Raw genomic sequence first — 21,278 nt, 5'->3', positions numbered from 1 at the left:
CTAGGACCTCTTCTTGTTATAATCATATTAACTTTGGGGGTGGGGGAGGAAGAAGAGAAATTATTACACTTTTAATTCATATTAAGCTTGTGCTCTACAGCCTAACCCATACTATAATTGAGTGGTTTTTATTTTTTAATGGATTGCAAGAATTCTGCTTTAGCTCTATTTAAATATCTCCTAGTTCTAGATTGTTGGGTCTGTTGACCAAATTGAGACAATTAAGAGAGTTTCTTCATTCAACCAGTTCCAAATTCACCAAGCTCTCCTGTCATAAAAACCATATTTCTCCACTTATCTTCAATATTAGGACAGGACATTTTTGTCTAATATTTTTATGAAATCCAAGTTTATTCTGTATACAGTATTGCCCTCTAAATCTCCAATATTGTTACCTTATTAAAAAAGGAAATGAGTTGGGGGCAGCTAGGTGGCACAGTGGATAGAGCACCAGCCTTGAATTCAGGAGGACCCGAGTTCAAATCTGGTCTCAGACACCTAACACTTCCTAGCTGTGTGACCCTGGGCAAGTCACTTAACCCCAGCCTCAGAAAAGGGGGGAGGAAAAAAAGGAAATGAGTTGAGTTTGGCATGGCATTTTCCACTTGAAGCTATAGCAATTCTATGTAAATTCTTTTGACCCTTCCAAATGCTCACAAGCCATCTGCTTAATAAATATAGTCCAAAACTTTTGCAAGAGTCAGAGTGAGGCTCACCAATTTTAAATTTGAAAATAATATTCTCTTCCCTTTTGGGAAATTGGATCAATATTATTCTAACTTGGAATTCTTCTCCATGTTTTCTATGATTTAAAAAAAAAAAAAAGACAACTATAAACTTAATATTAAACAACCATCATTCCAAATGAGTAAGTTTGCTTTGAAATTATTTACTTTCAAGTAAATCAATGTATAAAATATAACCTGTCATTTCTTTTCAACTTTTATCACTTTGTTAGTTTCCATTTAAAATTTATATGATAATAATTATGTATACTTTGTTCTTTTTTTTTCTTTACTATACATTATTTCATAATTATCCTTCTAGGTTTCTTTTATATTTCTCATACTTGTCAGACTTAATTGCACTTGTAGCATTACATTACATTTTTATATAACTATTTATTACTTACATGAACTGATGCTAAGTGAAATAAACAGAACCAGGAGATCATTGTACATGGCAGCAACAATATTATACAATGATCAATTCTGATGGACATGACTCTTTCCAACAATGAGATAATTGAAGTCAGTTTCAATGATCTTGTGATGAAAAGAGAACCATCTACACTTAGAGAGAGGACTGCGTGAACGGAGTGTGGATCATAACATTCTCACTCTTTTTATTGTTCATTTGCATTTTGTTTTCTTATTCATCTTTCCTTTTTGATCTGATCTTTCTTGTGTAGCAAGATAATTGTACAAATATGTTTACATATATTGGATTTAACATTTTTAACATTTATAACATATATTGGATTATTTGCCATCTAGGGGAAGGGGTGGGAAGAAGGAGTGGAAAATTTGAAACAAAAAGCTATGCAAGGATCAATGTTGAAAAATTATCCATATATATGTACCTACCAAAGGAAAGTCAGGAATTATATGAGCAAAATTACAAAACACTTGCCACAAAAATAAAGTAAGATTTAAATAATTGGAAAAATATTAAGTGCTCTTGGATAGGCTGAGCGAATATAATAAAGATGACAATACTCCCTGAACTAATCTATTTATTTAGTGCTATACCAATCAGACTCCCAAGAAACTATTTTAATGACCTAGAAAAAATAACAACAAAATTCATATGGAAGAAGAAAAGGTTCGAGAATTTCAAGGGAATTAATGGAAAAAAAATCAAATGAAGGTAGCCTAGCTGTACCTGATCTAAAACTATATTATAAAGCAGCAGTCACCAAAACCATTTGGTATTGGCTAAGAAATAGACTAGTTGATCAGTGGAATAGGTTAGGTTCACAGGACAAGATAGTGAATAAAAATAGCAATCTAGTGTTTGACAAACCCAAAGATCCCAACTTTTGGGATAAGAATTCATTATTTGACAAAAACTGCTGGGAAAACTGGAAATTAGTATGGCAGAAACTAGGCATGGACCCACACTTAACACCACATACTAAAATAAGATCAAAATGGGTCCATGATTTAGGCTTAAAGAACGAAATCATAAATAAATTGGAGGAACATGGGATGGTTTACCTCTCATACTGTGAAGGAGGAAGGAATTTGTGTCCAAGGGAAAACTAGAGATCATTATTGATCACAAAATAGAAAATTTTGATTATTAAATTAAACAGCTTTTGTACAAACAAAACTAATGCGAACAAGATTAGAAGGGAAGTAACAAATTAGGAAAAAAATTTTTAAGTTAAAGGTTCTGATAAAGGACTCATCTCGAAAATATACAGAGAATTGACTCTAATTTATAAGAAATCAAGCCATTCATGTCCATCAATTGGAGAATGGTTGGGTAAATTGTGGTATATGAAGGTTATGAAATATTATTGCTCTGTAAGAAATGACCAGCAGGAGGAATACAGAGAGGCTTGGAGAGACATCAACTGATGCTGAGTGAAATGAGCAGAACCAGAAGATCGCTGTACACTTCAATGCTGTATGAAGATGTATTCTGATGGAAGTGGAAATCTTCAACATAAAGAAGATCCAACTCATTTCCAGTTGATCAATAATGGACAGAAATAACTATAACCAGAGAAGGAACACTGGGAAGCGAATGTAAATTGTTAGCACTACTGTCTATCTACCCAGGTTACTTATACCTTCGGAAGCTAATAATTAATGTGCAACAAGAAAATGGTATTTACACATATATTGTATCTAGATTATATTGTAACACATGTAAAATGTATGGGATTACCTGTCATCGGGGGAGGGAATGGAGGGAGGGAGGGGATAATTTGGAAAAATGAATAAAAAAAAAAAAAGAAATCAAGCCATTCTCCAATTGATAAATGATCAAAGGATATGAACAGACAATTTTCAGATAATGAAATTGAAACTATTTCCATTCATATGAGTGTTCCAAATCACTATTGATCAGAGAAATGCAAATTAAGACAACTCTAAGACACCACTACACACCTGTCAGATTAGCTAAGATGACAAGAACAAATAATGATGAATGTTGGAGGGGATGTGGGAAAACTGGGACACTGATGCATTGTTGGTGGAGTTGTGAAAGAATCCAACCATTCTGGGGAGCAATCTGGAATTATGCCCAAAAAGTTATCAAACTATGTATACCCTTTGATCCAGCAGTGCTACTACTGGGCTTATATCCCAAGGAAATACTAAAGAAGGGAAAAGGATCTGTATGTGCCAAAATGTTTGTGGCAGCTCTTTTTGTAGTGGCTAGAAACTGGAAAATGAATGGATGCCCATCAATTGGAGAATGGATGGATAAATTATGATATATGAATGTTATGGAATATTACTGTTCTGTATGAAATGTCCAGCAGGGTGAATACAGAGAGGCTTGGAGAGACTTACATGAACTAATGCTGAGTGAAATGAGCAGAACTAGGAGAACATTATACACCTCAACAACAATATTGTATAAGGATGTATTCTGATGGAAGTGGATATCTTCAACATAGAGAAGATCTAATCCAGTTCCAATTGCTCAGTGATGGACAGAATCAGCTACACCCAGAGAAGGAACACTGGGAAATGAGTGTAAACTGTTAGCATTTTTTGTTTTTCTTCCCAGGTTATTTTTACCTTCGGAATCCAATTCTTCCTTTGCAACAGCAATAACAACAACAAAAATTCGGTTCTGCATACATATATTGTATCTAGGATATACTATAACATATTTAATATGTATGGGAATGCCTGCTATCTAGGGGAGAGGGTGGAGGGAAGGAGGGGAAATTTTGGAACAGAAGGGAGTAGAAGGGATAATGGTGAAAAAAATTGCCTATGCTGTCAAAAAAAAGTTATAATTATAAAAATTAGTAAGAAAAAAAATAATAAGAAAAAAAAGAAAAATTATCCATGCATATGTTTTGAAAATAAAAAGCTTTAATAAAAAAAATTATTTAGCTGTTTCGCTATTGCTAGGTGTTTCGGTTGTTTTGTGACTTCTAGTTCCAATATTTCAATGCAAGTAAGGCTTATATTAATGGCTCCTATTTAAAATACTTACATGATTATTTTTTTCCTCAGTATTTTCCAAATACATGCAAAGATAGTTTTTAGCATTCATTTTTATTAGATTTCGTGCTTCATATTTTTTCTTCCTCCTTCCTTCCCTTTCTTCTCCCTTCCCAAGATTGCAAGCAATCTATTATAGGTTCATTAAAGATATTTACATATTTGTCAGGTTGTACAAAACAAATCATACCAAAGGGGGGAAAAATACAAGAAAGAAAAAGCAAACAAACAGAAAAGATGAAAGTATTATTCTCTAATGCACTTTCAGTCTTCATAGTTCTCTCTGAATGTGGATGGTATTTTCTATCACGAGTTTATTGAAATTATCTTGAATCATTGCATTGCTGAGAAGAGCCAAATCTATCATTACTGATCATCACATAATCTTGCTATTACTGTGTTCAATGTTCTCCTGGTTTTGTTCATTGCACTCAGCATCAGTTCATATTGGAAAATCCAGGCTTTCCTGAAATCAGCCTGGTCATCATTTCTTATAAAACAATAATATTGCATTACATTTCATGATATACTTAAATATATATATATATTATTTATTCAAGGATTTAAATCCAAACACAATCATGTGCACACAAACACTTTGTTTTAAGGATATATAATAAACTGAATGATAAAAGAAAGTATCACTTTTAAATCTAAAACATCTAAATAATATAAATTATATAATTTCACTAATTGCTTTAAATGACAGCTTACAAAAATCATTTTTGATGACTGTGTTAAACTACTTAAAATATAAAGAGAAACATTTTTCATGCTATCATGATATATTTTTAATAGAATTGTTGGGCAGTGATAGTCAATTTTGTAACATTTACTACATATATATTGCTTTTCTAAAATATTTTACTAATAGTTATAATACTGAACACATGTATTTGCTGTTTCACAACTTCATCAGAATTATATTTTGTTAGTTTTGATTATTCTTGTCATATTGATGGGTTTGGGGTATGACATGCCTATGTTGTTTAAGTATGAATCTTTTTCTTATTATTAATGAATTTAAATGTTTTCTTTTTTTTTTTCAATTAAATGTAAAGATAGTTTTCAACATTTATTTTTTATTAGATTTTGGGTTCCATTTTTCCTCCTTCCTCTTTTCCCCTCTCCCCAAGACCACAAGCAATCTGATATATGTTATACATGATCAGTTATATAAACATTACCACTCTAGAAATATTGTAAAAGAAGAAACAGAACAAAAAGAAAAAACCATGAAAAAAAAAGTGAAAATAGTATGCCTTGATCTTCACTCATACTCTATAGTTCTTCCTCTGAATGTGGATAGCATTTTCCAACATGAGTTTTTTTGGAATTGTCTTAGATCATTGTATTGCTAAGAAGAGCAAAATTTTTCAAAGTTGATCATCACACAATGTTGCCATTACTGTGTGTAGTGTTTTCCTGGTTCTGCTCACTTCATTCAACCTCAGTTAATGTAAATCTTTCCAGGTTTTTCTGAAATTTTCCTAGTCGTCATTTCTTATCAAACAACAGTATTTCATTATATTCATATATATACCACAAGTTGTTCAGCCATTTCTTGATAGATGGATATTTCCTCAATTTCTAATTCTTTGCTATCATAAAGAGTTGCCATCGATGTTTTTGTATATGTAGGTTCTTTTCCCTTTTTTGTGATCTCTTTGAGATACAGGCCTAATAATGGTATTTCTTTATCAAAAGATATACACAATTTGATTATCCTTTGGGCAAACATAGTTGCAAATTGCTCTCTAGAATTGTTGGATCAGTTCACAACTCCCCCAGCAATCCATTAGTGTCCCAATTTTCCCACATCTTCTCCAATAGTTATATTTTCCTTTTATGTCATATTAGCCAATCTGATAGATATAAGATGGGATTTGCATTTCTCTACTCAGGAGTGATTTAGAGCATTATACTATAAATAACTTTAATTTCTTCATCTAAAAATTGCCTGTTTATATTTTTTGACCATTTATCAACTGGGAAATGACTTGTATTCTTATAAATTTGACTCAGTTCTCTCTGTGTTTGAGAAATGAGGCCTTTATCAGAAACATTTGCTATAAAAATGTTTTCCTTTCTGCTTTCCTTCTAATATTGGTTATGTTGGGGTTGTTTGTATAAAACTTTTTTTAATTTAATATAATCAAAATTATCCATTGTGCATTTCATAATGTTCTCTTAACTCTTATTTGATCATAAGTTCTCTTTTCCATAGATCTGACACAAACTATTCCTTGTTTTCTTAATCTGCTTATGGTATTTACTCTTTAGTTTGTAATTTTGTTCATATAGTTCCTGGCTCTATCTTGTCCTATAGACTCTCAAATATTTTATATTGACGATAGCTATTTTAAATGAAATTTCTGTTTCTATCTCTTGCTGATAATAAATAGAAATGTTGACAATTTATGTTGTTTTATTTTATATACTATGATTTTGTTAATGTTAATTATTTCAAATAATTTTTTAAAAGATTCTCTAGGATTCTCTAAGTATACCATTATATCATCTATAAAAAATGAGTTTTATTTCCCCATTGTCTATCTTAATTCCTTCAATTTCTTTTTTTTTTCTTATTGCTAAAGCTAACTTTCTTATATAAGTAATAATGATGGGTATCCTAATTTTACTCCTGTTCTTATTGGGAATGCTTTTAGCTTATCCCCATTACATATAATGCTTGCTGGGGGCAGCTAGGTGGTGCAGTGGGTAGAGCACCAGCCCTGAATTCAGGAGGAGTTCAAATGTGATCTCCCACACTTAACACTTCCTAGCTGTGTGACCCTGAGCAAGTCATTTAACCCCAGCCTCGGGGTACAAACAAAACAAAACATATAATGCTTGCTGATAGGTTTAGATAGGTACCACTTATTTTAAGGAAAACGCCATTTATCCCTATACTCTCTAGTGTTTTTAATGGGAATGAGTATGATGTTGCCTTTTTGGGAGTGGGGGAGGCAAATGAGGTTATCACTTCATCTGTATGTGGTTACCCTCTTTTGACTCCCTTTTTCTAGTGCCATTCATATCCTCTCAATCTTTAGTGCCAAGTCATTCTGCTTCCATCACCCCTGGCCCTCTGCCCCATCTACCTTTTCCATTTATACTCTTAAAGTGCTGAATGCTACTGGAGGGAAGTCACAACATCATCATAACTATATCACTACAAATTCAAGTCATCTAATTTCACCTGAGCTTCCATTACTGCCTGGCAAAATTTTTTTTTCTTTTACAGTTGACTTACACATTCCCCTTAGAAATTGTTTGGAAACTTTTCTTTCCTCTTCAAACCTTCAGTACCTCTCTAGCCTTCTCTTCCCTCTCAGGATATAATTTCATCCCCTAAATTACTGAGAAAGGCCATCTGTATAAGTCCCTCATTTATTTTACTCCATGTCTCAACTCATCCTCCTCTCCTTTGTATCTGTCTCTGAGAGAGAAATGTTCTTTCATCTTGCCAAGTCTGAGGCCTCTTTCTAAATCCCATCTCTTCCTGACCCTCTTTTCAGGAATTTATCACATTGCATATTCCTTCATTCTTCTTTTCAGTCTCTCCATATTATTGGTTTTTCCCCCAGCTGCTTATAAAGGAAGTATCTTCCATCCTTTAAAAAAAACAAAAACAAAAACCTTTGACACTAGCCCTGAAGTCTGGAGGATCTGAGTTCAAATGTAGCCTCAAGACATTTAACACTTCCTACCTGTGTGACCCTGGGCAAGTCACTTAACCCCAATTGCCTCAGCAAAAAAAAAAACAAAAAACAAAAACAAAACTTTCACTTCACCTTTCTTTCTCCTCAAGCTATTATCTTGATATTTTTCATTTGTTTTACTGTGAAATTGTACCATGTACTCTATTGAGTGTTGTGGAAAGAATGCTGAATTTCTAAGTCAAAGGACCTGGGTTTAAATCATAGCTCTGCCACTTTGTGGCAAGCTGTTGTGTAATCTTGTACAAGTTGTTTAAGCTTTCTAGGTCTTTAAAATAAGGAGATAGAAACTATGCATACCCTTTGATCCAGCAGTGTTGCTACTAGGTTTGTATCCCAAAGAGATCTTAAAGAAGGGAAAGGGACCTGTATGTGCAAGAATGTTTGTGGCAGCCCTCTTTGTGGTGTCCAGAAACTGGAAAGTACATGGATACCCATCAGTTGGAGAATGGCTGAATAAATTGTGGTATATGAATAATATGGAATATTATTGGTCTGTAAGAAATGACTAGAAGGATGATTTCAGAGAGGCCTAGAGAGACTTACATGAACTGATGCTGAGTGAAATGAGCAGGACCAGAAGATCATTATATACTTCAACAACAATACTATATGATGATCAATTCTGATGGATGTGGCCCTCTCCAACAATGAGATGAACCAGATCAGTTCCAATAGAGCAGTAATGAACTGAACCAGCTACACCCAGTGAAAGAACTCTGGGAGATGACTATGAACCACTACATAGAATTTCCAATCCCTCTAATTTTGTCTGCCTGCATTTTGGATTTCCTTCACAGGCTAAATGTACACTATGTCAAAGTCCAATTCTTTTTGTTCAGCAAAATAACTGTTTGGTCATGTATTACATATATTGTATTTAATTTATACTCTTAACATATTTAACATGTATTGATCAACCTGCCATGGGGGGCGGGGGGAGAGAAAGGAGGGGAAAAATTGGAACAAATGGTTTGGCAATTGTCAATGTTGTAAAATTACCCATGCAAATATCTGGTAAATAAAAACTATTAAAATAAATAAATAAAATAAAATAAGGAGATAGTACTAGATGACCTTTAATGTCCCATTAAGCTTTAAATACATGATTAAAGAAAGAATAGATTACCTTTACTACCTTAATTTCATTATCCACTGCTTTTCACCTCACTTTGTAGTCTGGTTACCAATCCTATCACTTATTTGAAACTGCTCTCAATGTCTATTTCTGAAATGCTAAAATTGGTGACCTTTTCTTAATCCTCATTCTCTTTCACATCTCTACTGTTTTTGATACTACTATTAATGGACCTTCTCCTCTTCTTGTATATTGTATTGTCCTCTGACTTTTGGGACACATATTTCTCTTGGCTCTCTTCCTACTTGTCTAATAGTTACTTCTTAGTTTTTTTCCCTTCTATTTCCTTGGTGTGGGTATCCTTCAAGGCTCTGCTATAGGACTTGTTCATGTTCTCTCTCTGTTTTCTACCTTAGTTATTTAATCTGTTCCCATGGATTTAAGTTAGAGATCCTCAAACTGTTGAGGACTTTATGCGGCCTGTCTATGGCAAAATCAGACCTGAAGTGAAGTTCTACCTAAACTCACCTTAGCAACTCACACTTCCAGCACTGGGCTGAGGCGGCAGAGACAGAGACAAAATCTTAATGATGATGATAATTATAAATATATTGTACTTTGAATTTTTCAAAATACTTTTATAAATATTATTTCATTTGAGCTTCATAGCAACCTTTTTTAAAAGGCAAGGCAAATATTATTATTTTCCCTTTTACAGATGAGGAAACTGAGGCTCAAAGATACTAAATGATTTGCTGATAGTCATATAGCTAATAGGAGTCAGAGGTAGGATTTTATTTCATATCTTCCTGATTCCAAATATCATATTCCATTCATTGAATTAGTATCACAGCAGTTTTGTGAGCTTCCCTCTCTATCTTATATTTTAAAGTTTAGGCCCTCAGGTGTAATGTTCTATTGTCTCTCAATTATAATCCTTCTCTGGGAGGAGGTTTCTTTTCTGTAAATCCTTTTCTCTGGGAGCATTTTCTGGCCAATTTTTTTTTCCAAGCATTTTTGATAACTTTTATTTTATTCTTTTTTTTTTCCCATTATTAAACATTTATTTTCCCTTCCTACTACCATCCCCTCTTCTCCAGAAAAAGAGAAAAGGAAAAGGAATACAAAACCCTTGTAATAAATCTAAATAATCAGGCAAAATAAATTCCTTCACTGGTCATATCTTTAAAAAGTGTGCCTCAGTCTTCACCCTGTCTCTTATCATCTTGCTTTCTAATAGGAGATGGGTAGTATGTTTGAATATTAGTCCTTTGAAATAGTGGTTGGTTTTGCATCGATTGAAGTTATTAAATGATGCTCAAAGTCTATGAACACCCACACATAATGTCTAACTTTTATTTATCTTTTAAAAATTATAGACTTTCTGTTCCTGACCTCACTCCAAACATCGGTCTCTTCTGGTACTTCTTTGCAGAAATGTTTGAACACTTCAGCCTCTTCTTTGTCTGCGTGTTTCAGATCAATGTCTTCTTCTACACCATCCCCTTAGCAGTAAAGTTGAAGTAAGTGGTTTTGGATAATTGCCCTTTGTCCACATAAATGTTTGGGTTTCTCTACTGCTCTGACTCTACAAGTTTGATAATAAGAGACTGAACTGTGGTTCTATAGTTAAGTTTTTATAAACTTAGCTGCGGACATTTTCTATGCTAATAGCATTGGAAAAATAAGTTTTTATAAACTTAGCTGCGGACATTTTCTATGCTAATAGCATTGGAAAAATAAGTATGCCCAGCTTGATAATTTATTTATTAGACACTTCCTTTGATAACCAAAATAACTCCCATTTCTATGGAGTTTTTGAGTTTTACAGAGTGATTTCTCTTCAACCATATTGTGAAGTAGGTAATTATCCCCATTTTTATTTAAGGAAACTAAAGGTCAGAAGTGACACTTCTCAGAAGGGTTGAGTGATATATACAAGAATTGACTTGTATAATATAACCACTAAGTGGCAGAGCCAGGACTCAAAACTTTCAGGTCTCCAGACTCTTTTAGTTAAGTCTTTCCACTGTTCTACCTCTCCTTTTAAGCATGTGCAAAGCACCCTTTATTTAATAGAGTGACAGATAATCTATAACTAGAATAAACCAGATGGATGAAGGAAATGACTTTTTGAAACATACATTTTCCAACAGCTCTCTCTCTCTCTAAGATCTTACCTGAGTAACCTAAAAGAGCTTCCTTTGTAATGTTCACCATGATGCCTATGTTATTGCCCTAACACAGGCTCATACTTCCAGTTTCGGATGACTATGATAAGAATAAATTTCACATAAGATAATCATATAAGAATGTGAATTTTGGTGCTATGTATAATCCACAGGAAACAAGGGAGCATTAGTGGAAAGGCTTGCCATCTGTAGTCTTGTTCTGGCCAAAAGTATTTTTGAGCTTGTGTTGCCATGTTACTATATAATAGACATAATTTGTGACAATGAAAAGCAATGTTATAGTGACCAAAATAATCTTCCCATCTGATTTAGACCACATTTTTTTTTTAATGTATAAGGATCCTCAAGGTTCTATATGAGCCTAAGGAAGAGAAAGCTTTTTTCTATTATTTACAAATAAAAGTAACATCTTATCTGTTGCTAGATTGTGTTTTATCTAAGGGATTTCCTAGGAACCTAGCCCTTTAAAAATGCTAAAAATACATTATGGTAACTTCCTATGAAGATTCAAGAGTCTTGCTTCCTAGACAAGAAAACAGGAACAATAAAGTTTCTCTTAAATCACCTAATATATTCAGCAGGAATGTCCTGAGAGGCTGTCCTCCCAAGACCTGGCTTCCTATTGGGATTCCATTGTCACTTGGCTGAGCACGGTGGATGGGTTTCCATTTAGGGAAATAATTTGCTAGTGTTTTAAGCCTCTAAAAATCCCTCATTTATCACATAGCACATTCAGGAAAGAAATGGGTCCAGTCTGCTTTCCATCTCCTCAGCTCTTGATGAAGTCAGACCTGCTTGGCTGTGAGCAGCAATGGGACTGAGGGAACGTTTCAGAGAATTGGGGGGGGGGGGAAGGGATGATAATCTGTATGCTTTCCTTTCTGCTGTAAAGAGCTGTAAAAATTACTCCTGGTGAGGTGGGGTCACAGTAATCATGTGACATTTCCTCTTCATTAGGGTGCCTGAGGTCACTTAGAATCATCTGGCTTCTCCCAGCATCTTTACTTCCTTATACAGAGACTTCTATCTAGGTTTTCTTGTCTGCTTAAAAGAATGGTCCATCTGAATGCTCCAGGTGGCATACCAGATTTTTCTCACATTTTCTTCCATTCCCTCCTGCATCTTGTTCCCGGATTAATTTGTGGCATGTCTAGTATCATTTTATTTCTGTCAGTGGAAGTCTTTCTAGTAAGTTCATTCAAAGGTTCAAAATATTTTCTGAGGCTGTGAATTGTTATTTGTCACCATATTTTCACTGGCCTTTCTCTAGTAATGCTTTAGCTGATGAGGATGCCAGTTGTCTAAAGTAGCTATCTATAGTATATATCCTTTGTTGGTTTTGCATTTCTGAAACCATTTACTAGTTCCCACACATTATTTCTCATAGACCGTGGATCTGTGCTAACTTATATAGTAATTCCACTGTTGGGTCGGTCAGTTGAGTTTCAGAGAAAAGCTGATGTGTATTTTTATTATTTTGTCCCCAGATGTAAGATTTAGGACCCACTGAATGAGTTCCCAGTTTGACCTACTTTTCATTACTTTGATGAGAAGGAAGGATTCATTATGTCCTTTTGAAAACCCTTATGAGACAGGTTGCTAGTAGTGCTATCCTTAATTGAAAAAGGGAAACCAGTCAAGGACAGTGATTTTCCCAGGGTAGAACAGAGAAAGGAGCCTGAGAGAGAGGTTCCTACTCAATGCCTTCACTCACTACTTTGGGCAGCACCACAGATTGATCTGTTTGCATCATCTCTTGATGATAGTGCTGAAGTGTTGAAATGTAGTTACTGCCTTTTAAAGAACTTCATTGATTCACATGATTCTTCTTTCTGAGAAATACAGTTCACAATTATATACTAATAACAACTCACATTTCTATAGTTTAAGATTTATAGCCTGCTTTCCATATAGTCAGTCTCTGATGTAAGTTTTAGGAACCAGATGAGTTTCAGCAGGGTATATGATCTGCTAAAGTCCACACAGGTAGTAACTATCAGTCTGCTAGCATTTGGTAAGTGCCTATTATGTTCATACAAAGAAATGCAAGAGGTAGTCCCTGCACTTAAGTAAGTCATAGTTGAATGGGGACAAGAACCAGGACTCTAAAACCAGGGCTTTTTTCACTCTGCCCCTCTGAGAGTTCCTCTTGCCCTATTTACTGCTGTAAGGAAAGGAGTTGACTTCTAAAAGCTTTGAATCCATGTGCTCCGCAGCAGGGATATCTTCACAGACCATTTATGGCCAGCAATAAAAAAATGTTGACTCCATTTAATTTCCCATCTGCCTCCTAAGTAACAAGGTAAGTTTAGAATCATTGTCTGTGGTGACTCACTGTTCAAGTTTCTGTGGTTGTTTAAAAGGGTTGTGTTTACCACTCTTCCCTGGGTATATCTAACCTGGTAACATGCCTTCTTCATAGTGTTTGGTATGTATGTATGAGTGCTCTGTGGTTCACCTTGTACTATGTGTTTGGACTCTTAGCCTTGAGGCCAGGCACTGGGCAGTCTTTGGTGAAGTTGTGAGGGTCCTCAGGATTGATTATTTGGGTTTCTACTCATTTATCTTCTAATTTATCTTCTTGGTTTCTTCCCTTTACCTTAGGGATCATCCTATGTTCTTCATGTTCATCCAGATTGCTGTCATCTCAATTTTCAAGTCCTACCCCACAGTGGGGGATGTCGCCTTGTACTTGGCTTTTCTTCCAGTCTGGAGCCATCTGTACAGATGTAAGCATCTTCCTTTTTCCTTAACAATCTCTTGGATTTATCTTTTTTTAAATTCTCCAGTGGAAGATTTATGTTCACTCTATTCTTTGATGAAAGGAAGTGGGTAGTGGTTATTGGGTTTAAACTAGAAATCACCCCATGAATGAAAGCCATAAAGAAATTAGAAATTCACTTAGTACTTGCTTTGTGACACATACCACGATGGGTGTTTTGATTGGTGGTGGTGATGAGCAGAGTGAGTTACTGTTGATGGCATTTATGTTATATTTTACAGTTTGCATATGGCTCCATATATTTCACAGAAACTATAAAGATATATTTTAATCAAGCAAGCAATTAACCAGTAAACATATATTAAGTACCTGTTATGTAGCAGGCACTGTGCTAAGCAGGGGATGCAAAAAAGAGGCACTAGACAATCCCTGCCTTCAAGAAATTCACAGTATTTCCTGCTCTCAACAGGAATATATAATGACAACTCCTGAGAGCTTGTTAAAGTTTATAGAAGACCTTTCTCAGAATAGTCCTATGAGATCAATACTGTAAGTATTATTCCCCCACTTTACAGATATGGGAAGGAAGTCCTATTGTCACATATTAAAGTCAGATCTAGGTTCAGACTTACATATCCTGATTCCAGTTATGGAACTCTTGCCACAAGGCATCGTCCTTCCCCGCTTCCTCTTCCCCCCCCTTTCATACTTACTGAAGTAACTAAAATATTTCTGGATATAAGATAAGAAAAATTAAAATAAATAGGTGACTGTAGCCATTACTGCTCATAAGGAAATGCCATTAACCCCAAAGTACCCATCCACCAGAAATGTGCTGTTTTCATTGGCTACAAAATATGAGGACAGACAATCTCAAAAAAGGGACTCCAGCAGTTTAACCCTGGAATAGTGAAGAGACTGATTCTTCCATTAACTTACTGTGTTTCCTGAATCGTTCCGCATGTCTCTAATATGAAGTTTCTTCCATCTAGAAAGTAAGGCATTCGCATTAATTGTTCTACTGGGGCCTTTCCAACTTAACCGTTTGGGATGCTGTGATTTGTCTTAAAAATGAAACATGGCAGCAGATTTTCAACCTCTGTAAACCTTATTGTAATGAATGAAAACAACCCTTAGGAGGATGTGTGTCTGTTGTTGTTTCATTTACCAACCTTCTGGCGCTTCGCATGCCAAGCAGGAAGTGAAACTAAGCAGCTCTAAACATGAAACTGACTAATGTGACTGCCACCCAAACAGCAGGAAGAACAGTAAGTCAATAGTGTGAGTGGGTGCAGCATGTGCTCCTGCAGTATTCTGAGTTACCAAGCTGGGTTTATGGCAAGAGCATTTGCTGTTCAGGTAATTCCTCATCACCTCCCTGCAATTTCCTCATGGTTATCTGTAAGAATCATCAAGCTGGTTTGGGATTGACCTGTGGCCCTTTAATAGCCTGATCATTTGGAGAATATGTGGATGACTTCAAAGACCCCAGGCTCCATCCACTTGATATTGCAAAATACGATTTGTAATGTGGACCCTTTCAGCCTCCTTTCTTATTTTGTCTCTAAATTTGGATATTCACATTTTGGAAAAACATGTTGATTCTTATGTTTAAAACAAAAATAATAAGCATTTTCTTTGCTTCTCATCTCCACACTTTTGATTTTCATTCTTTTTTTTTTTTTTTTTTTTTTTTGAGGCTGGGGTTAAGTGACTTGCCCAGGGTCACACAGCTAGGAAGTGTTAAGTGTCTGAGACCAGATTTGAACTCGGGTCCTCCTGAATTCAGAGCTGGTGCTCTATCCACTGCGCCACCTAGCTGCCCCTTGATTTTCATTCTTTTGCTTCCTGACCCTAATTCTCATTCTTCAATTCATCTTTGTAGTAGTAATAGTTATCCTCATAATAATAACAACAAAAATAGATTGCATTTGTCCTCATAACACCTCTGTGAAACATGTAGTGTACATATTTATTTTTCCGCATTTTACAGATGAGACCAGTTACTAGTTGAATTAGGAGTTCAATGTAGGTTTTTAATGCTTTTTCTATGCTATCACATTGTATACATAAGATGCGTGTATAGTGACCCCTATGCATTTCTTCCTTTGTAGTACAAGCTACTGTTGTATTACATGGCACTCCCAAGGATAGGTCTGCTTTCAAAAGATGCTGGCTCTAAGGATTTGAAGAGATGTTGGAATGAACATGTTTAAGAATCTGGAAAAAAAATAATTAAAAACCAGTTTCTGCCTTGTAGGGTGATTAGTCATTGTGAGAGTTAGAGGAGGTTTCTGGGAGCCCATATGATTCTTATGAACAATCTCACTGCCTATCAGAGCTATAATTTGTTTTTGTTGTTGTTACCTGGGTTTGGGTTTTTTTTGGTTATTGTTTTCTTTTTTTGTTTTTTGTTTTTTTGTTTTTAAGTTTGGATTGACAGTGATTGTGAGCTTCTCAGCACTAGGGGGAGTATGAAGACACTTACTTGGAATGTGATGTTTGTGATATCACCCATATGACCCATTCATCCAAATTTCTTTGTCTCTTTTGAGGCATAGATTGTCTTTTGTCTAGAAGTTGCTAGAGGTCTTTAAGCCAGTGGCATACAGCTGAAATGAGGAATAGTTTTAAATTTTGTTTTTAAAAAACAACTTTTAGTATTGTTCCTCCTCAGAGTTGGAAGTCTTAAGAGATTACTTAGACCAGCTCCTTCCTGAAGCATAAATTACTTCTGTAGCATCCCCTGTAAATGTCTATGCTGTTGCTACTTAAAACATCTCCTTTGAAGGGTATCAGCTATAATTTTTAGGCAATTATTTATATTCAGCTCAAATTGGTCTCTTTGTAGCTTCTCCCCATCACTTGAACCCAAATTAACTCTTGATGACAACTCTTAAAATTCTTTTTTTTTTTTAATTTATAATTTTTTTCACAGTATATATGCATGAGTAATTTTTTTTATAACATTATCCCTTGTATTCATTTTTCCAAATTATCCTCTCCTTCCCTCTACTCCCTCCCCTTGATGACAGGCAATCCCATACATTTTACATGTGTTACAGTATAACCTAGATACAATACATGTGTGTAAATACCATTTTCTTGTTGCACATTAAGTATTAGATTCCAAAGGTATAAGTAACCTGGGTAGATAGACAGTAGTGCTAACAATTTACATTCACTTCCCAGTGTTCCTTCTCTGGGTGTAGTTGTTTCTGTCCATCATTGATCAACTGGAAGTGAGTTGAATCTTCTTTATGTTGAAGATTTCCACTTCCATCAGAATACATCTTCATACAGCATTGAAGTGTACAGCGATCTTCTGGTTCTATTCATTTCACTCAGCATCAGTTGATGTCTCTCCAGGCCTCTCTGTATTCCTCCTGCTGGTCATTTCTTACAGAGCAATAATATTCCATAACATTCATATACCATAATTTACCCAACCATTCTCCAATTGATGGGCATCCATTCAACTTCCAGTTTCTAGCTACAACAAAAAGAGCTGCCACAAACATTTTGGCACATACAGGTCCCTTTCCGCTCTTTAGTATTTCTTTGGGATATAAGCCCAATAGCAGCAATGCTGGATCAAAGGGTATGCACAGTTTGATAACTTTTTGGGCATAGTTCCAAACTGCTCTCCAGAATGGCTGGATTCTTTCACAACTCCAACAATGTATTGACAACTCTTAAAATTCTTTAAAAAGGAAAGTCAAGCAGGATTTGAGAAATTTCTCCCAAGTACTGACTCTGTGTAAACACAAATAGATGACTAAAACATAAAAGACCTATAAAGATTAGGCTTGTTGCCCTATCTTATAATTTGACTGAAAGATTTGATTGTTGGCAGTTATTGAGGTAGCTGGGTTTTTCAAGATGTGTATAAGGTGGAGAGGATATTTTTAAAATCTCTTTTTATTCTGACCTTAACAAACACTAAATAAAATTAACTTTTCTGTAAATAAAACAGAAGAAAATTGTGCAGAAAACTGAATTTTATATGTATTTTTCCTTTTCCTTTTAAGTACATAATAAATTCAACATTAATTTTCTTTTCCTTTTTTATTATAGCTTTTTATTTACAAAACATATGCATGGGCAATTTTTCAACATTGACCCTTGCAAAACCTTCTGTTCCAACTTTTCCCCTCCATCCCCCCATCCCCTCTCCTAGATGGCAGGTAGTCCAATACATGTTAAATATATTAAATCCAATATATGTATACATATTTGTACAGTTATCTTTCTGCACAAGAAAAATTGGATCTAGAAAGAAAAAAACCTGAGAAGGAAAACAAAAATACAAGCAAACAGTAACAGAAAGAGTAAAAGTGCTATATTATAGTCCACACTCATTTCCCATAGTTCTCTCTCTGGATGTAGCTGATTCTCTTCTTTTCTGAACAATTGGAACTGGTTTGAATCATCTCATGGTTGAAGAGAGCCATATCCATCAGAATTGTTCATCATATAATCATCTTGTTGCTGTGTATAATGATCTCTTGCTTCTGCTTATTTCACTTAGCATCAATTCATGTAAGTCTCTCCAGGTTTCTCTGAAATCATCCTGCTGGTCATTTCTTATAGAACAATAGTATTCCATAACATTCATATACCATAATTTATCCAACCATTCTCCAATTGATGGGCATCCATTCAATTTCCAGTTTCTAGCCAGTGCAAAAAGGACTGCCACAAATGTTTTTGCACATGTGGATCCCTTTCCCTCCTTTAAGATCTCTTTGGGATATAAGCCCAGTAGTAACACTGCTGGATCAAAGGATATGCACAATTTAATAACTTTTTGAGCATAGTTCCAAATTGCTCTTCAGAATGGTTGGATTCTTTCACAATTCCACCAACAATGTATCAGTGTCCCATCAACCTTAATTTTCAAAACTATCCAGCTTCCTTATGTTTTCTTCAGGTCTACCTGTTTTGATTTTCATTTTTTTGCTTCCTAACTTTGATTCTCATTCAGTTCATTTTATTAGTAGTAATTGTCATTCTCATAATAACAATCACAAAAATAGTTTATATTTGTTCCTATAACACTTCTGTGAAACATGTAGTATATGTATATATTTTTCCCCATTTTACAGATTTTACAGTTAGTGGTTGAATTAGGACTCCAGTACAGGTTTTTTTATGCTCCTTCTACATAACCTCTTTTATGTAATTTTCTTAATTTTTCAGTGATCTTTTTTTCTTTTTGTAACCTCTCCCTTAACCCCCCTTCCCCATACACACAGTCTATCTCCATTGAAAAAAGAGAGAGAGAAAGCCTTTGTAACAGATATGCACAGTCAAGCAAAATAAATTCCTAAGTTGGCCTTGTCTTAAGATGTATGCCTTTTTGCACTGAATGCCTGAAGGGCTAACCCAATTTTGTCCTGAAGGCATTATTGAATTTTTACCCTTTTTATTCTCTTATATGCCATCTAGTGGTCAGAATGTGCTATTTCTTATATACTCCACCTCCAACTTTTGGCCTGGAGCTCTTGACCCCTCTGGTGCTTCTTGATTATCTAAAGACTGTGAGAAAGTTATTGTTTTTAAGGGAAAAGTTTCTTTCAATTAGTTAATCAACAAATACACAGTAGCAATAATTGCTCTTTTGTAGAGTTTTATAGGTTAGAAATACTTTCTCTTTGATCACCCTAGAAAGTAGATTCTATTGGTATTGTTATTCCAGATGAGAAAACTGAAGCATAGAAAGGTTAAATGATTTGTCCATAGACATATGTCTAATAAATAAATAAATAAAGCCAAGACTTGAGCCCTGATCTCCTGTTTCTCTGTGGCTCAAAAAATAAAGTCCAAATGTCTTGGTCTGGCATTTAAGGCCTTTTATAATTCAACCTCCATCTATCCAATTCAGTGAACTTTTATCTTCATTATTATGGATTTAGTTGTAGAATGGACTTTAGCTATCATATTGATGAGATACATCTTCTAGGGGAAAAGTGGCAGTAGTTAGCTCTGAGGCCACTGGGCCTTGGCTATGCCTAGCTCCACCAACAATGCTGGAAGTCAGATAATAATGAGGTGCATACCTTCTTCAACTCCACCTTTTAGACTGCTCCTCAATTCTACCTCTAAGCCATAAAATTAGCTTGAAACACTTGAAGCACCTGATATCTCTTATCTTTTTCCTATAAATTTGTCTCTCTGTTCCTAATTCTTTGCTAAATTCTTTTGGAACTTAGCCTGCTTTAATTGGCATTACAATTACAATAAACTTTGCTCCTTGACTTGGATTTGGATTCAAGCCTGCAAATTCTTTTGAGACACCTTGGACAGGACACCAGTCTGCATCATTTTGGGTTGCAACCAACCTTTTGGGGACTCCTTTCTGAACCTCAACAATATGGTTCAGCCCTTCATTTAAAAAAAAATCTTATAACTTAATAAATAAAATTAATGTTTTAGTTTACAAAGTGGAGCAACAATGAGAATTATGCACATAACTGCAAATCTCTGTTACAAAGAGATTCTTTGAGGATATTGATCCATTTATAAAATGTATCCCATCCCCTCCATTTGCAAAGAGTGAGGATATTGTTCCATAAAATTGTTTTTTCACAGAAAGCTATGCTAGGTTGGATCACTGTCACCCACCTCCAAAAAGCAATCCCAAATTTCTTAGCTAGATGCCAATTCTTCTAGTTAACAATGTTTGCTTACCTTTATAAGTTAAGTGACTTCTTTTTGGCACTCGGAATATATAAAGGGATCTGAACATTTTTATAGTATTAGAGATAGCTCTGGGTACCTGGGGCTGTGAAGATAATTTTTTTTTTTTTTTTTTTTTTTACTAATAGCTTTTTATTTTCAAAAGATAGGCAAAGATAGTTTTCAACATTCACCCTTCCAAATTTGTCTCTGTCCCTTCCCCCATCCCCTCCCTTAAACAGTGAATAATCTAGTATATGTTAAACATGTACAATGTGTGTGTGTATTTCCATATTTTCATGCTGCACACAGATTAAAAATGGAAAAAAATGAGCAAACAAGCAAGCAAGGCAAGCAAACAACAACAAAAAAGGTGAAAATATTATGTTGTGATCCACATTCAGTCCCCATAGCCTTCTTTGTGGATGCAGATGGCTCTTTCTATCACAAGTCTATTGGAATTGGCCTGAATAATCTCATGGTTGAGAAGAACCACATCCATCAGAATTGATCATAAGAAGATGAGTTATTTCAGGCACTTAAGAAGTGTAGACAACAAGCTGCTTGGCAGTAATTCATCCTTGATGCCCTGTGTGAGCAGCCCCTGAAGGAAGAGTAAGAAGAACAATAAAGTCATGTGTTGCTTGTCTATGGGAGGCACTAGCAGGAGATACAGGTCATTCAGCC

The 21,278-nt window shown here is 35.0% G+C and overlaps 1 protein-coding gene across 4 annotated transcripts in view; it reads left to right on the top strand.

Moving 5' to 3' along the window:
- The window catches only part of PIGU (phosphatidylinositol glycan anchor biosynthesis class U), a 142,893-nt gene that overhangs the window by 100,775 nt on the left and 20,840 nt on the right, over positions 1-21,278 (top strand). For all 4 annotated transcript variants that reach the window (XM_074292451.1, XM_074292448.1, XM_074292450.1 and 1 more), the window contains 2 exons: positions 10,376-10,519; positions 13,793-13,917. In XM_074292451.1, the coding sequence (XP_074148552.1) occupies positions 10,376-10,519; positions 13,793-13,917 (269 nt within the window). The remainder of the gene's footprint in view (positions 1-10,375; positions 10,520-13,792; positions 13,918-21,278) is intronic.

The sequence above is a fragment of the Sminthopsis crassicaudata genome, chromosome 2, assembly GCF_048593235.1.
Source record: "Sminthopsis crassicaudata isolate SCR6 chromosome 2, ASM4859323v1, whole genome shotgun sequence".
Taxonomy (NCBI): domain Eukaryota; kingdom Metazoa; phylum Chordata; class Mammalia; order Dasyuromorphia; family Dasyuridae; genus Sminthopsis; species Sminthopsis crassicaudata.
Note: the sequence above shows the minus strand (reverse complement) of the source record. Positions and strands in the feature narration are given on the sequence as shown.